The sequence below is a fragment of the Drosophila ananassae genome, chromosome 2L (assembly GCF_017639315.1).
Source record: "Drosophila ananassae strain 14024-0371.13 chromosome 2L, ASM1763931v2, whole genome shotgun sequence".
In the NCBI taxonomy this organism is placed as follows: domain Eukaryota; kingdom Metazoa; phylum Arthropoda; class Insecta; order Diptera; family Drosophilidae; genus Drosophila; species Drosophila ananassae.
Window position 1 is genome coordinate 26,533,871 of NC_057927.1, and position 13,392 is coordinate 26,547,262.

The 13,392-nt window shown below is 39.0% G+C and overlaps 3 protein-coding genes across 8 annotated transcripts; 2 read left to right on the forward strand and 1 right to left on the reverse strand.

Moving 5' to 3' along the window:
- The first annotated feature begins 1,067 nt into the window (after window positions 1-1,067).
- LOC6505614 (leucine-rich melanocyte differentiation-associated protein) lies at window positions 1,068-2,050 on the forward strand. Its single transcript, XM_001964559.4, has 4 exons — window positions 1,068-1,226; window positions 1,296-1,532; window positions 1,589-1,737; window positions 1,803-2,050. The coding sequence occupies exons 1-4, from the start codon at window positions 1,191-1,193 to the stop codon at window positions 1,933-1,935; spliced, it is 555 nt and encodes a 184-aa protein (XP_001964595.1). The 5' UTR covers window positions 1,068-1,190; the 3' UTR covers window positions 1,936-2,050.
- A 547-nt stretch (window positions 2,051-2,597) lies between these two features.
- Window positions 2,598-5,494, forward strand: LOC6505615 (aldehyde dehydrogenase X, mitochondrial). Of its 2 annotated transcripts, none has more exons than XM_001964558.4 (6): window positions 2,598-2,750; window positions 3,742-3,846; window positions 3,907-4,007; window positions 4,065-4,636; window positions 4,689-5,038; window positions 5,096-5,494. In XM_001964558.4, exons 1-6 carry the CDS (start codon window positions 2,715-2,717, stop codon window positions 5,387-5,389), a joined length of 1,458 nt encoding a protein of 485 aa, XP_001964594.1. In that variant the 5' UTR covers window positions 2,598-2,714; the 3' UTR covers window positions 5,390-5,494. The 2 variants fall into 2 exon arrangements, with proteins under 2 accessions (XP_001964594.1, XP_014760728.1); XM_014905242.3 differs by lacking the exon at window positions 2,598-2,750 and adding an exon at window positions 3,554-3,679.
- A 34-nt stretch (window positions 5,495-5,528) lies between these two features.
- Window positions 5,529-12,765, reverse strand: LOC6505907. 5 transcript variants are annotated; one of them, XM_032449597.2, is made up of 6 exons: window positions 10,744-10,950; window positions 9,866-10,140; window positions 6,907-7,161; window positions 6,676-6,849; window positions 6,471-6,612; window positions 5,529-6,410 (listed from the first exon to the last, which is right to left on the reverse strand). In XM_032449597.2, the coding sequence occupies exons 2-6, from the start codon at window positions 9,927-9,929 to the stop codon at window positions 5,864-5,866; spliced, it is 1,182 nt and encodes a 393-aa protein (XP_032305488.1). In that variant the 5' UTR covers window positions 9,930-10,140; window positions 10,744-10,950; the 3' UTR covers window positions 5,529-5,863. The 5 variants fall into 5 exon arrangements, with proteins under 5 accessions (XP_032305488.1, XP_032305487.1, XP_044570434.1 ...); XM_032449596.2 differs by having other exon boundaries at window positions 10,558-10,950; XM_044714499.1 differs by having other exon boundaries at window positions 10,459-10,950.
- Between the last annotated feature and the right edge of the window lie 627 nt (window positions 12,766-13,392).

Below are 13,392 nucleotides of genomic sequence, written 5' to 3' on the forward strand. Positions count from 1 at the left end.
CGCTATTTGTTAGCCATTTGCAGTCAATCGCATTGTGGCCAGTAACAAATTCGCTTGTCAGGCCGCTTTGGTCTTTTTCTTGTTTGTTGTTTTGCTCATTTTGGGCTCTTTAGCCAGTGGGCCGTCATTTGTGTTTGCCAGTCCGCCTAGCGGGCAATTAAAAATGTATTTACCAGCACTTTGCCATTGCGGAGCACTTATCACACGATTCCCATCGAACCTCCCTGCCCGCCATCGCACAACTGCACTTGACCAAGAGGTTAAAGCCAGTCGAAGGACTTGGCTTCAAATGGCCGTTACTAAAATTTGAGCCGCATATGAATACGCTGGCGCCGAGAAACCACTTGGCGTATACTTAATGTGCGATCATAGTCGATAGCTGGCGCCCTCTACATGTCAGTTTGCTTGATAGCTTATCAGTCGTGTCTTTCTTCTTCTTCTTCCACCTTGAATAAGTTCAGGCGTTAAAAGAAAAAGTCAGACGGAAAAAAAAGCTTAGCAGAAGCCAAACAAAATTAAATACAAACAAAGAGATCGTGGAGTAGGTTAAATTTTATTTATTTTTTTTTAGAAGTATGATTACTCATTACATACAAAATTTTATTATTTTTCACTTATCATTTTTAATCGAAATTCTTGCAAAGATTTAATTTTGTAAAATTAATAGAGCTTCTTTAAAAACTTTAAGTTATTTACCTTTAAAAAATCTTATCTAATAAGCCATCATGATGGCTTATTCCATAGAAGTCATTATAATCAACAAAATACATATATTTACTAAATAAAGTCTCTTTCATTGAAGCCTTTCTTAAATACTATCTAAAAATGTCATTAGTTCTTAAAAAAATTTTAGTGGTAAATTAAGTCTTAGGATTGTTTATTTTATTTCCCCTTTTTTATTTTCCTTTTATCTTGAAAATGATATGTATATTTTCAAAACATGAACTGAAACTTCTTGTATCTAAAATTCCTATTAATAAATTATATTTTAATCTAAATTTATTATTCACGTATATACCCCTTCTGAAACCTACTTTACAGGGTACGAAAAAAAAAACTTAAAACGACAACTCAAAAACAAAAGCATTCGGCTACAGACTGAAGAAAAAACAAGTCATCTACTTCAGTGCGTCCCGAGAAGATCGCCGGTGCAGTATTTAAAAAACCTTACTTACCTTCCCGTTAAATAAATGAAAATGCAAGCCCCTCAAGACAATGACAGTCAGGTAAAGTAAATTAAACTTATCTAACCCAGATTATAAGTTCCAACTTGTATCTATTTTGCCACGCGTTAGCTTATTTTGGTGCAGAACAACTTAAAAACGTTACCGCTGAAACTAGTTAAGAAACACTCTGGCCATATAGAGCTATTGGACTTGAGCCACAACTGTATAAAGGACTTGACCTGGCTAACAGAGTTCGAACAATTGCGTCACTTGGTCCTGGACAGTAATCGCATGCACGAAGCGCATTTAAGGACATTGACACGACCTCTGCCTCAGTTGGAAGTCCTGATGCTTAACAAAAATGAGGTGACAAACAATTTTTGCATTTTAAAATGATATCAGTGCGAATATTGCAATTCCAGTTCAGTGACCTGCCAACAACGATACGACTGATCAAGCGGCTATTTCCCAATCTGCAGTATTTGAGTCTCCACGGCAACCCAATCTGTCCCGATGGACTAGAACTGCAGCCCTTCTCCGGTTACCTTCGCTATGACTACCAATATTACAGGTGAGTTTCATTTAAAACAGACCTTTTATTTATAAAATTTATAATTTATTTTATAATACCCACAGTAACTACATTGCACAGTCGCTGAGCAAACTGAAATTTCTGGATCATGGACTGGTTCAACGCACCTATCAATACGAGAGTTTTCCTCTCAAAAACTATGATGGTGGGCAGTTGATTAAAACGACGAGTTTTTGAAACCTTCAGTATCTATAAGAATATTTTGCATTGTAAATAAGCATTTTGTTATTTTGACTTTCTAGAAAACAGCTATTATTTATATTAAATAAATGTCTAAATTTTGGTACCTTAAGAATGAAAATTAATGAGAAGATGAGAATGAAAAGTAATGAAAATTGCAAATAACAATAAAAATCCATTAATTAATGTCACCCTGTAAAGTATAAGACATACCCAAGACACAAACCTTATACCAAAATTTTCGGAAAGTCAAGACTCAAACCTCTTTAAAAGCTTTATTCGAAACATAAGGTATTTGATGCTAAAATAAGGCACCAAAACGGAATTGCCAATATATTTTGCACTTTATTCACATATGGATGCTGTATACCTAATATAAAAAAGATATTTTTGCTTAAATGCAAGAAAAATATTATAAAAAGAGGTTCACATAAAAACTACCTATAATATTTGACTTTTGAACAAAACGTTTTTAGAAACTCAGAAGCCCCATTTTAATTGTAGGGTGCATATAAAAATATTTACTTGGTTGGTACATAGCCGGCCGGCATTTATGTAAGATAATTTAGAGGTACGGACCACAAGCAAAGCAAAAAAGGTAATAAACAGCGGTCCAAAAACAAAACACTGATAGCAACTTATCAGAGAGCCTATAAAAGCGGCATCTGGCAGGCTTTGCAGTTTCAGTTTCGCGACAACTTGCAGCCAGACGGTCTCGGGTTCTTCTCTCGTTGGAATAATAAATATATAGAATAATTATACATATATCCAGCAGTATGGCCGATCCCAACGCCAAGCCCAAGTACACCAAAGTAAGTAACCATATGTTGCCAAGTGCACTTTCCTATCATCTGTCTTTAAGATCCATATAATACTTCTACTTGATTGGTATTCCAAATGAAAATCAGCCTAATTCAAACTTGTTTGTGTCGCAATTTGCAAACATTTAACAAACACACATACTTATACGTGTTTTCGAATTTAAACAGGGTGTCTTGGCCTGTTATCACCAGATGTTTGACTCGAAGTGAACAGATTCGAAAAAGTAAAGCCATAATAATTATGAGGTCTCCTAGGCTGATAAGAGGGGTTTGATATGGATGAGACTTTGGTACAATTAGTTCAACGAGCTTTCAAAATGGTCAGATCATAGCAATAAAAGAAAATTGTTAAGAAAAATTAGTATCTTGAACTAAATATTAGAATATAGTAACTTTTTCCATTGGTTTTAATGTTGTTTGTAGAACACTAGTATAATAAGGAATATGAATAAGTATATCACATGTCTTCTGATTGCTTCTTTTAGATTCCTTTATCCACTTTATCAATGTGACTTTTATAATTTAATCCAATTTACTTAACTCTAAATGACTTATTTATCTTGAAAGATAAAAATTACAAGCCATTTACTACTTATCCCTCAATGACCCATTAATATGCCATTATAACTTCTAACAAGACTAACTATGTTATTTCATTTTGTTGTCAAATGTTTCGTTTTGTTCTCAAATCGTGACCAGAATTACACACATTTTTATTTACACGTTTCGCGTGCCGCCTTTAAATTGAAATGGGCCCATCAAAACTGTGTTAACTTGTTTGCAAATACCCACTAACAGTGCCTATTATAATGCAAAAATTGCATAGATTCTACAAACTACTATCAAGTCAGGGAAATTTTTCTTTTAGTTTGTTTAGATTTGAACATAGTTTTCCGAAATGTGACCCGCATTATTGTCAGGTGGCCATGTAATGCTTTTTTAATTATATTGTTATATTTATAATATTCATTATTTTCTATAGCTCTTCATCAACAATGAGTTCGTGGACTCCGTTTCGGGCAAGACCTTTGCCACTTTCAACCCGGCCACTTCGAAGGAGATTGTCCAGGTTGCCGAGGGAGATAAGGTGAGCCGAATAATTGATTAAAATTAATTGAGTTCAATTATAATTGTAATTATTATCAAGGCTGATGTTGACCTGGCAGTGGTTGCCGCCAAGAAGGCCTTCCACCGCAACTCCGATTGGCGCAAACTGAGTCCTCTGCAACGCACAAGTCTGATGATGAAGTGAGGATTTCAGAAAACATTCCTTACTTCGATCCCTTGACTAACATCCTCTTCTAGGCTTTGCGGACTGATGGAGCGCGACAAGGAATTCCTGGCCAGTCTGGAGACCCAGGATAATGGCAAACCCTACCCAGAGGCCCTTTTCGATGTTACCTACTCGATCCTTACGCTGCAGTACTATGCCGGCTGGACCGACAAGTTCTTTGGTGACACCATCCCTGCCGGTGGCTTCACCTCGATGACCCGCAAGGAGCCCATCGGTGTAGTGGGTCAGATCATTCCCTGGAACTACCCGCTCCTGATGCTGGCGTGGAAGTGGGGACCCGCCCTGGCTGTTGGTTGCACCATCATTATGAAGCCGGCGGAGCAGACTCCTCTCACGGCTCTGCACATGGCCGCCCTGGCCAAGGAAGCTGGCTTCCCCGCCGGAGTGATCAATGTAGTCAATGGCTTTGGACCCACTGCGGGTGCAGCCATCAGTGAGCACCCCGACATTGCCAAGGTGGCTTTCACCGGATCCGTGGACATTGGAAGGATTGTCATGCAAGCGGCGGCCACATCGAATCTCAAGCGTGTTTCCCTTGAGTTGGGAGGCAAGAGTCCAGTGGTAGTCTTCGATGATGCTGATGGTAGGTATTTAAGATTTTAAATGGATTTTACTTAATCTTTAATATCCTTCAGTTGACTTTGCCGTGGAGACCACCCATGAGGCATTGTTCTCCAACCACGGCCAGAGCTGCTGCGCCGGCAGTCGCACTTACGTGCACGAGAAAATCTACGACGAGTTTGTGGCCAAGGCGGCTGCCAAGGCCAAGGCCCGCAAGGTGGGCAATCCCTTCGAGGCTAATGTGCAACAAGGACCCCAGATCGATGAGGAAATGCTGACCAAGGTCCTGGGCTACATTGAAAGCGGCCAAAAGCAGGGGGCCAAATTGCAAACTGGTGGCAAGCGCATTGGCAACGTGGGCTTCTTTATAGAGCCAACTGTCTTCTCTGATGTAAAGGACGATATGCGCATTGCCCAAGAGGAGGTGAGTTCTGGTTTCCAAAAACTTTGTTCCTTTATTTATGTATCTGTTTCCTTTTAGATCTTTGGCCCTGTGCAGTCCATTTTCAAGTTCAGCACCCTGGATGAGATGATCGATCGGGCTAACAATGTGAAATATGGCCTGGCCGCCGGCATCATTACCAATGATATTAACAAGGCCCTGAAATTCGCCAACAATGTGGATGCTGGCTCTGTGTGGATCAACTGCTATGATGCCGTTCTGCCCTCCACTCCGTTCGGTGGCTACAAGCACTCTGGAATTGGCAGGGAACTGGGCAAAGACGGTCTGGACAACTACTTGGAGACCAAGACCATTACCATGAAACTGCTATAAGTTTTATGTTTCTTATGCACAACACTTGTGTTTTATTCTCACTGTTTTGGTTTGTCATTGGTTAGACTATTGCATTTCAAATAAATATCTTGGATTTTAATTATACATTTGTGAATTATTGCTGGCTTTTAAAAAAGTTTAACCCTAAGTAGTGTTAAAATTTAAAACGTGTGAATAATTTTTCTCATGAAGCCTAAAAGAATGCTTCACTTTTTTAAAAGACCACTTAAGAACTTATTTTAGTAGTATTTTAATAACTTTAGTTCAGTTAACTTTGATTTCGAGGCACGAGTTCACTATGATTACATAAAAAATTACATTTAAATATTGATTATTTAAAAGCTTCCAGTGTGAAGCACGCTTAAACTTATCCTTCGGTTAGTTTAGATAAAGTATCCTTAAACTATCCCTAATCCTAAACAAATCGTATAAAAATAAACCTGAGATTGCGAAACTGTTGCCCGAACTGGGTTCTTATGCCAAACTTGGAGGCGGAATCTGGGACTGACTCTGTACCTCCAGGAGTGGCACTGCCAGATCACTGATATGCGATCTGGCACTCTGGTAGTCATCCTCCGACTTGGGTCTCGCCGGCTTCTGATGCTGCGGACTGCTCTTTTGCAGGACCTCCGTGTAAGCCGGTTGGATGAAAATCGATCCATTCCTTCCCTGGTCGAACATTTCATCGATGTCCACCAGTTGAAAGTCCACGGCAAAGACGAAGCGCAGTACCATAATAAATAGGGCCACAATCCATAGAACCATTACAATCACATAGCTGGAACGGAACAGGTCCAGGTAGGCATCGTGTGAAACATTATGATCGTGGATGATGGGACGCAATAGAGCTATGGCATCCCCACAGCTGATGGCAGTGGGATTGGTGAGATGCCCTCTCAATTGGCCACACAAGCGCTTCAAATGTCCATTGGTTAGAATCGTATACAGAATACTACCAAGGCTCATCACCGAAAAGATAACTATCGATGGCACCACGATGCGCCACGGCTTAGGCAGGACTCTGTAAAGGATTTAAGATCATTGAATGGAAATTATCTACTATCCATGAGCATTAACTTACGAGTTCTTTTTTCTACCAGTCTGAAAAATCAGACACATGGCTGTCCAGATTATAGCCACGACCACCGATATGACGGGAAATGTATTGACAAACTGAGCACCAATGCCACGTTTCCAATAAGAGGCATAGGTGTCGAGGGACACTAATAATATAATTACTTTATTAATAAATGTTATTGCTTGTTTAAAATTTAATGGGAGCTTACTGGTTCTCAGAAATTGACGATCTGCCTCGGCATTGAACACAATCTTTGGAGTTGGAGCCGTTGTGGTGGTCTGGATTTGTTCAACCTTCTGGTCTGCGATCAATCTTTCCAATTTGGGTTTGTTTTCCAGCGACTCGTAGATATGCGATATTTTAAAGCTTGGCCTAGCATTTTCTGTAGCATAGTTTATTGTTAATTTCTATACTCATTGTTAAAGATATAGTATCTTACGGCTTTCGCTCTCAGGCGATCCGGGTGTAACTTCCTGCACAGAATACTTTTGACCATATGCACTTTGGGTGGCTTTTAAGAAATCCTTATGCAGGATGTCCTTACTATGCTCATTCATTAGGTCAAAGTTTCGCTCTCGGAAGATGAGTTTGGCACTGACGATTCCCTCGCGCAGATCCCCCGACAGCATTTGCAAAGAAACACACCATAGTAGGGAGATTACGGCATTAAACACCATTAGACATATTACAATATCTGTGAGAAAAGGTAAAAATAATGTGTAGTTTCGATATAATATATTTTACATAAAAAAATAGAAAGAACAGCTTATTACGTATAAATGGATCCTAAGCTTATCTTTATTCCTTTTGCCTGATGAGGCGGTTTCTATTTTTAAAATATATAGGGGACGTGCCAATTGGAATTTTCCTTATCGGACCAGTTGCCATCAAAATATGGTTTCTTGCAAATTTTCTCATAAATTTTGATGCTTAGTAGAGATTAGGATTAAATAAATCATTTCAAAAGAATTTTAGAACTAATCTACAAGTCATACCGTTTAAACATCGTATGAACAAGATCCTACCTATGCTTTCTCAAAGCATTTTTTATAATGATGTAATGAGTAAAAAATATCTATCACAAAATACCAGTTACCCTTAAAAAGTATTTTTTCAAATAATTTTAATATTCATTTGATTTTAAATTCCCAACAATGAATTCTTGAGTCATGCATAACCTTTAAGTAATATCTTCGAGTATTTAGCATTAAAAACATGTGGCTGCATCAAACGGTCCGCTGACAAATTTGAATTAATAAATTATAGCTCGCAAACAGACTACACTATATTTAGACAATTGTCGGTTTATGGATCCGCAAAGAACCACAGATCAAGTATACGCACTGTTGCCAACAATGGATTTCGATATTAAGAAACTCTATACTGGAAGGTGAACAGTGCGATAATTTATTGCTTTCATGTTTGGTATGTATATTCATTCGATGTTGAAGTTGTTTGTTTTGTGTAAGAAGCAGCTAACTGTGAACGAGTCTTTTATATACACAATATACATATATGAATATTATTTGTACATAAGTGCGAGTTAATATCGAAGGCATGATATCATGGCGAATGTTGTGGAGCTCGGTTAACGAGTCTGAGCAAAACATTTTCAGATGACGTCGATTCCGTGACTGCCTCTCGATAAAATTCATTTCAATTGATGCAAATATTCCCCCAGCGCTTTCGTTTCATATTGTTCCAAAATAAAGAGAAAATAAACCGATGGACAGAGTCAACAAACAGATTCGTGGGCAAATATACGAGTATGCTCGGTGTGCATAATAAAAGTCCCACAGCGAAACAATGTCCGACGGCAACGGCGGAAAAATGTTATATTACCAATTCTGTTTTATGGTCCATAATGGACAGATGAATTTAACCAGCTCGTCTACATAGTATAGTATTCGCTTAATTCGCAAATTTATGGGCATGCATAGTGTGAGAGAATAGATCACAAGCTGGTACCACAAATTTCGTGCCCCAAGTGCTTTGAACGCATTAAGCGAAATGTTGTTTTTTCAGCCATAGACTCAAAATGAACATCTATAGTATATTTGGAGCGATTTACTATGGTCTATGCGTTGCATGATCTGCCGCAGAGTGGCACCGTGGCATGACATCATTTCAGTTCATGTTCCCCTGGCTCGGCTCTCATCTCTGGGACTTGGGTGCGGAAAAAACATTCAGTTTCAGTCGGTAACGTCGTTCAGTTAACAATCGTTAGCTCATCTTTTTAGATAGACAGCATGGGGTGGGGGGCGTTGGCCGCTTTTGGCCAGGTTTCCATAGCTGAATATGGCTCAAAAAGAGACAAAAGCTTTACAAACAAAAACTATAAATAAATATTACTAAATGGTTTCTACGCTTTCCACAACAAGTTTCTATTTACGGCGATTATACAGATTTGATCTGAATGATAGGGATTCTTGTTTGATTAGAAGGTTGAGTAAATAATACCATCCACCATTCTAGATTAACTTTTTTTTTGGAAGTTTACATTCCAAACATCTTATGGCTTGTTAACAATTAACTCTGCAAAGTGCCCTGGTGCCTGTGTTTACATCTGCACTACGTATTCCCGGAAGTTTCGCACTCAAGCTAATTTGTTAATGCCATTAACAGGAACCACATGGCGTATGCGTATTGCGGATTTCGCCCACTCAAACAAACAGTTCCTCACTTTTCTGGCCAAAAAAGAAACTGCAGCCACTGGAATATTTATCAACAGGGCGCCAAACGTCAGGGCACAGAAAAAGCTTGGCGGCAAAAGTGTGAAAATGTTTATAAGCAATTGGAACGAAGTTTATATTAGCACAATGGCCTGAAGGCTTTAGGCCAAGTTAGCACCTCTAATGGTTCGATTGACGCTATAAAAAAAACTATAAAAAATTAAGTAAATTAAACATTAGTAGCGGGACCAACTAAAGATTTTATTCAAAGATCATAAATTTATTCATCGAACAGTTTTAATTATTGGAAAGTTTTGGCCCACTGTCCTGCATATGGGAACATCCATTAGGTAGGCGTCTGCGAATTTTCAAAACATTGAAATAAATATGAGCGTATATGCTTATTGATGCTGAAAGACGCGCCCCCTGAGAGCAACGTCCATGACTGATGGACTAACTCGTGAAATGCTTTTAATTGACTCAAACATTTTCTGTCAATAGATGGAGACAGTTCACCTCAAACTCAACCAATTGGCTGTCATAGCGCGGAACTTTGAATTCTGAAACTTTTTTGCTACTTTATCATAAAAAAAGTATTTTAAATACAGCCTTCTCGAGTCCCTTGAAGGTCGCACTAAAAATATTCCCAGAGCCCATGCCCTTAGTAATGTTTATAAATATAATAAAAAATGTCAAATATGTTCTCGAAGAATTTATGAAACATACGGTTTATGGTGCGTAAGTCACTGGTGGTTAGCTTTCCCTGTTTGTATTTTTTTATCAGCTCCATTTTTACATTGTTTTTTTCCGCGAATGTTGTATTTATCAAACGAGTTCCGTTATATTTTATATTTATAGAAAATTTATCACATTTTTCGCATATTTTCTAAACAATTTCATACGCCTTTTTGTCCATGGAACGACTTCAAATAGGTTTTATTCCACGTTTGTTTAGTTTATGCGATTTTTATGGGGAAACAGTGAATATTTATGGTGGTCAACTGTTGGAAATGAAGAATAATGCATTGAAATTTATTACAAAAACAATAAACAGTTGGGATCATATAGATATATCTGAAATCCAACAGCGTTCGGTCAAAATTAATGGAGCAGTGAAACTTTTGTGGGTGTTTTGGATGTATTTTTTTTATTTTCGCCTCGATTCAGTTCACTTGAGCGATCAGTATAATTGAGATTAATTGATTTGAAATTGCGGCCGATTTATATGTGTTTGTGTATATTTTTGGTAATAGGCTAAAACGAACTCAGAATGTGAGCAATTTGCAATGGGATTTCAAACACTTTGGCTATCAGTTTACACATTTGGCACACGAAACTGTTGTTTGGGGTTTTCAATTTCCATTTCCATTTCTATTTTCATGCCACATTACGTATACGTAACCAAGCCGAATTAACACCTTTTTGTACTCGTTCTCGAATATCTATTCTAATTAACCCGCGGCTTAAAGCCCTTGCAACGGTGTGGGTTTCGGTTTGGGAAAAGTGCCATCCGTCTGGGGTTGCGGTTCCTGCCCAATTCAGTGCAGTCCAAGGTTTGATGGAACGTTTCGGGTTTCGATTAGACATTCATGTTTGTTATTTACATTGATTCGATATCAATCATTTGCATAAAACGACGCACTGAAGACAGAGTTAATTGCCCACCGAACTGGAAATAAACCGAAAAAACGCGTCGTTCGGGCACGCATCCAAAAGATACAAAACCGAAAGCTAACCGAATTTTTCGTACCGTCCGCTTTTCGTGGCTGTTGCTCAGACACTGAGGCGGCTGGCCGCCAAGCCGTAATTCTCCAGCCAGTTCCCCCATTCTCTCGCTATAGGTTTCTCTCTAACATATAAAAACAAATATATATATGGGTTTATTTTTCTGTTATTTTCATTTTTCGGGTCTCCGAGAGAGTGCTTCTTGGGGTTTGTTTTGATTTTAAAAATTTGCAACTGGTTGCTCAGGTATGTTTTTGTTTGGGGCTTTTGTTTTGATTCGGTTCTTTGAGATAGTTTGTTTTTGTTTTCGGATTTGTTCGCTTGGGGCAGGGTCGCCAGGGAAGAATATAGAGGGCGTGGGAAGGGAACCCATTGTTTTTTCAAGTATATTGTTTTTTATACACTTTGTGTAAACACGTATGTCCAAAGTGGATTGGTACTTGGAAAAAGTATACTTAAGAATAAAAATGACTAATGGAGAAATTTCTGAATTATTAACTGGCCCATTTGCTTGATTTTTATCAACCATTTGCCAAGTATCCTCAGTTAGAAACAAACGTTAATCAGCTTATACAAATAACGACCGAAATCCTGTTCTATTTCCAGCTCCATTTCCATTGTTTCGGCTTTTGGGCAGTTGCCATGGCCGCAATTATCGGCGATGACCTTGAAAGAACACGCCGCTTTTTTCACGTCCAAGGTGAATTTAATTAGCGGCCAAAAGGCTCTCCAAGGATACATGGATGTGTGTGTTTCTGTGTCGAATATGCCACAAATCGCGTGTCTGACATGCATCTTGGCCTTTTTTTTAGATTCTTGAACAAAAACTGAAACCACATCTAACTGAAAGTTTTCCCATTTGTGGTCTCTAGGGTATTATTTGAAAGCCTCATAAAACTGCCATTATTCTCAGTGGTGCAATTAAGCAATGCCATACTTATTATATTCGAAATTTTCCCCCCAATTGTTACAAAAAGTCAAAAACGATATAGCTTCTATCTGAAGAAAATAAGGAATTATCTGACCACCAAACTGGGTTATCTGCGATAGAACCCATTCACAAATAATGCCCAACATGAATGCTTATTTGTCAAGACCTAGTTAAACAATTATCGCCCAAGAAACCATTTTCGGGCTATAAATAGCACCCAATAATATGTTTTCCCACTGGTTTTAATGGTTTTGGCACGCAATAGGCATTCTCTGCCCTACCGTACAATTTCGTTGAATCCATTTCCACATTTTCACCGCACACATGTCATAATAAGGCCGGTCGCGGCCACCTATAGATAAATAAACAAATCCTGTCATAGTTCAAATGCTGGAACTGGCGATGACGTCTCCCGGTTATGCAAATTATTCAATATCAGTCTTGGGTTACAGACCAAGGTTACACGCTAAAGATGTTAACCGAAACCCAATGAGTTATGCCTAATTTATCATCTTTAATAGCGAATGGAATATGTATGCTATATCTCTGATGATGCAATTCTCCAGGTTCCACATGGCGTATACGCTATTGTTATTCGAGTGTTACAAAATAAACTTACGTTCGCACCGCACCACCTCGCTCCGCGCCTCCCGCGTTAGCATCTGCAGGCTGTCGCCAATCCGCCGTATCCGCTGCTTTGGGCTCCCCATCTCTGATCCGCCCCACTTGGCACCCGCATCTAATTACGGCGCGTCTCCCCTTTTTTTGTTTACATCAGGCAAACAATTAGCAAAATGGCAATACAGAACCCCAGCACTTGAGTGCGCATTTTTGGTCTCGAGTTCGTCGGAGTTCGCGACTTGGCAATAGATTTATGAACCGCCCGAAGACAGAGCTTCGCCCACCGGAGTTTGGAGACGTTTTGCGTTCACACGGCACGGACGCTCGACGAGAACTGTCAGGCGAACGAAGCGGCAAAGGCCATTAGGGGTATTTGTGCTAGCTGCTGGTGCTGTGCTGCTCCGGAGAAAATTCAAATTCGATGGCGTCATTTAGAATTGGTGGTTACAACACACTACATAGGATAGAGCTTAGATCCCTGGCACAGAGGTGGTAAAGGTACTCTTCCAAAAGGGATCAACATAGAGTACCTAAGTGGGTACTCTGCAAGAAAGGAACTTCCTTGATGAGTTGTCCACTAAATCTACAATTTAAAATGATAAAAAGAAATATTTGTCAAAAAATAGTTAATATATATCCCCGGAATATCCAACACATTTCAAAATTTAAACGAATTCTTAAAAAGCAGATGAGTGAAAAACAAATCCTTTTTTCATCCCAAGCCTGTATTTTTATATTTACATTGGGAATAAAAATAAAAATTTTACTAAATACTCCTTAAATTTTTTAAATTATTAGTGAAATAAAATGTAATGAGTACCAGCCATGGGTACAATAATAAACCCGCCACCTCTGATCCCAGACAGCCAACCTTACCTGTCCCGCGTCGAGGGTGTGTGCCAGGGGGGGGGAGGTCAGGAATCACCCCTAAAATAGAAAGCCGCCGAAAACAGGAGGGAAGGCAACGACCTCTGAC

Excerpts from the sequence above, each read along its gene's own strand:
- LOC6505614 (XM_001964559.4), top strand. The coding sequence starts at position 1,191 with ATGAAAATGCAAGCCCCTCAAGACAATGACAGTCAG. Across the intron at positions 1,227-1,295 it reads CTCAAGACAATGACAGTCAG|CTTATTTTGGTGCAGAACAA; the intron begins GTAAAGTAAATT and ends GCCACGCGTTAG. Across the intron at positions 1,738-1,802 it reads TATGACTACCAATATTACAG|TAACTACATTGCACAGTCGC; the intron begins GTGAGTTTCATT and ends TAATACCCACAG.
- LOC6505615 (XM_014905242.3), top strand. The coding sequence starts at position 3,569 with ATGCAAAAATTGCATAGATTCTACAAACTACTATCAAGTCAGGGAAAT. Across the intron at positions 3,680-3,741 it reads GTGACCCGCATTATTGTCAG|CTCTTCATCAACAATGAGTT; the intron begins GTGGCCATGTAA and ends TATTTTCTATAG. Across the intron at positions 3,847-3,906 it reads AGGTTGCCGAGGGAGATAAG|GCTGATGTTGACCTGGCAGT; the intron begins GTGAGCCGAATA and ends ATTATTATCAAG.
- LOC6505907 (XM_001964557.4), bottom strand. The coding sequence starts at position 12,505 with ATGGGGAGCCCAAAGCAGCGGATACGGCGGATTGGCGACAGCCTGCAG. Across the intron at positions 6,850-6,906 it reads ATCGCCTGAGAGCGAAAGCC|AAAATGCTAGGCCAAGCTTT; the intron begins GTAAGATACTAT and ends ACTATGCTACAG. Across the intron at positions 6,613-6,675 it reads TCGTCAATTTCTGAGAACCA|TGTCCCTCGACACCTATGCC; the intron begins GTAAGCTCCCAT and ends TTATATTATTAG.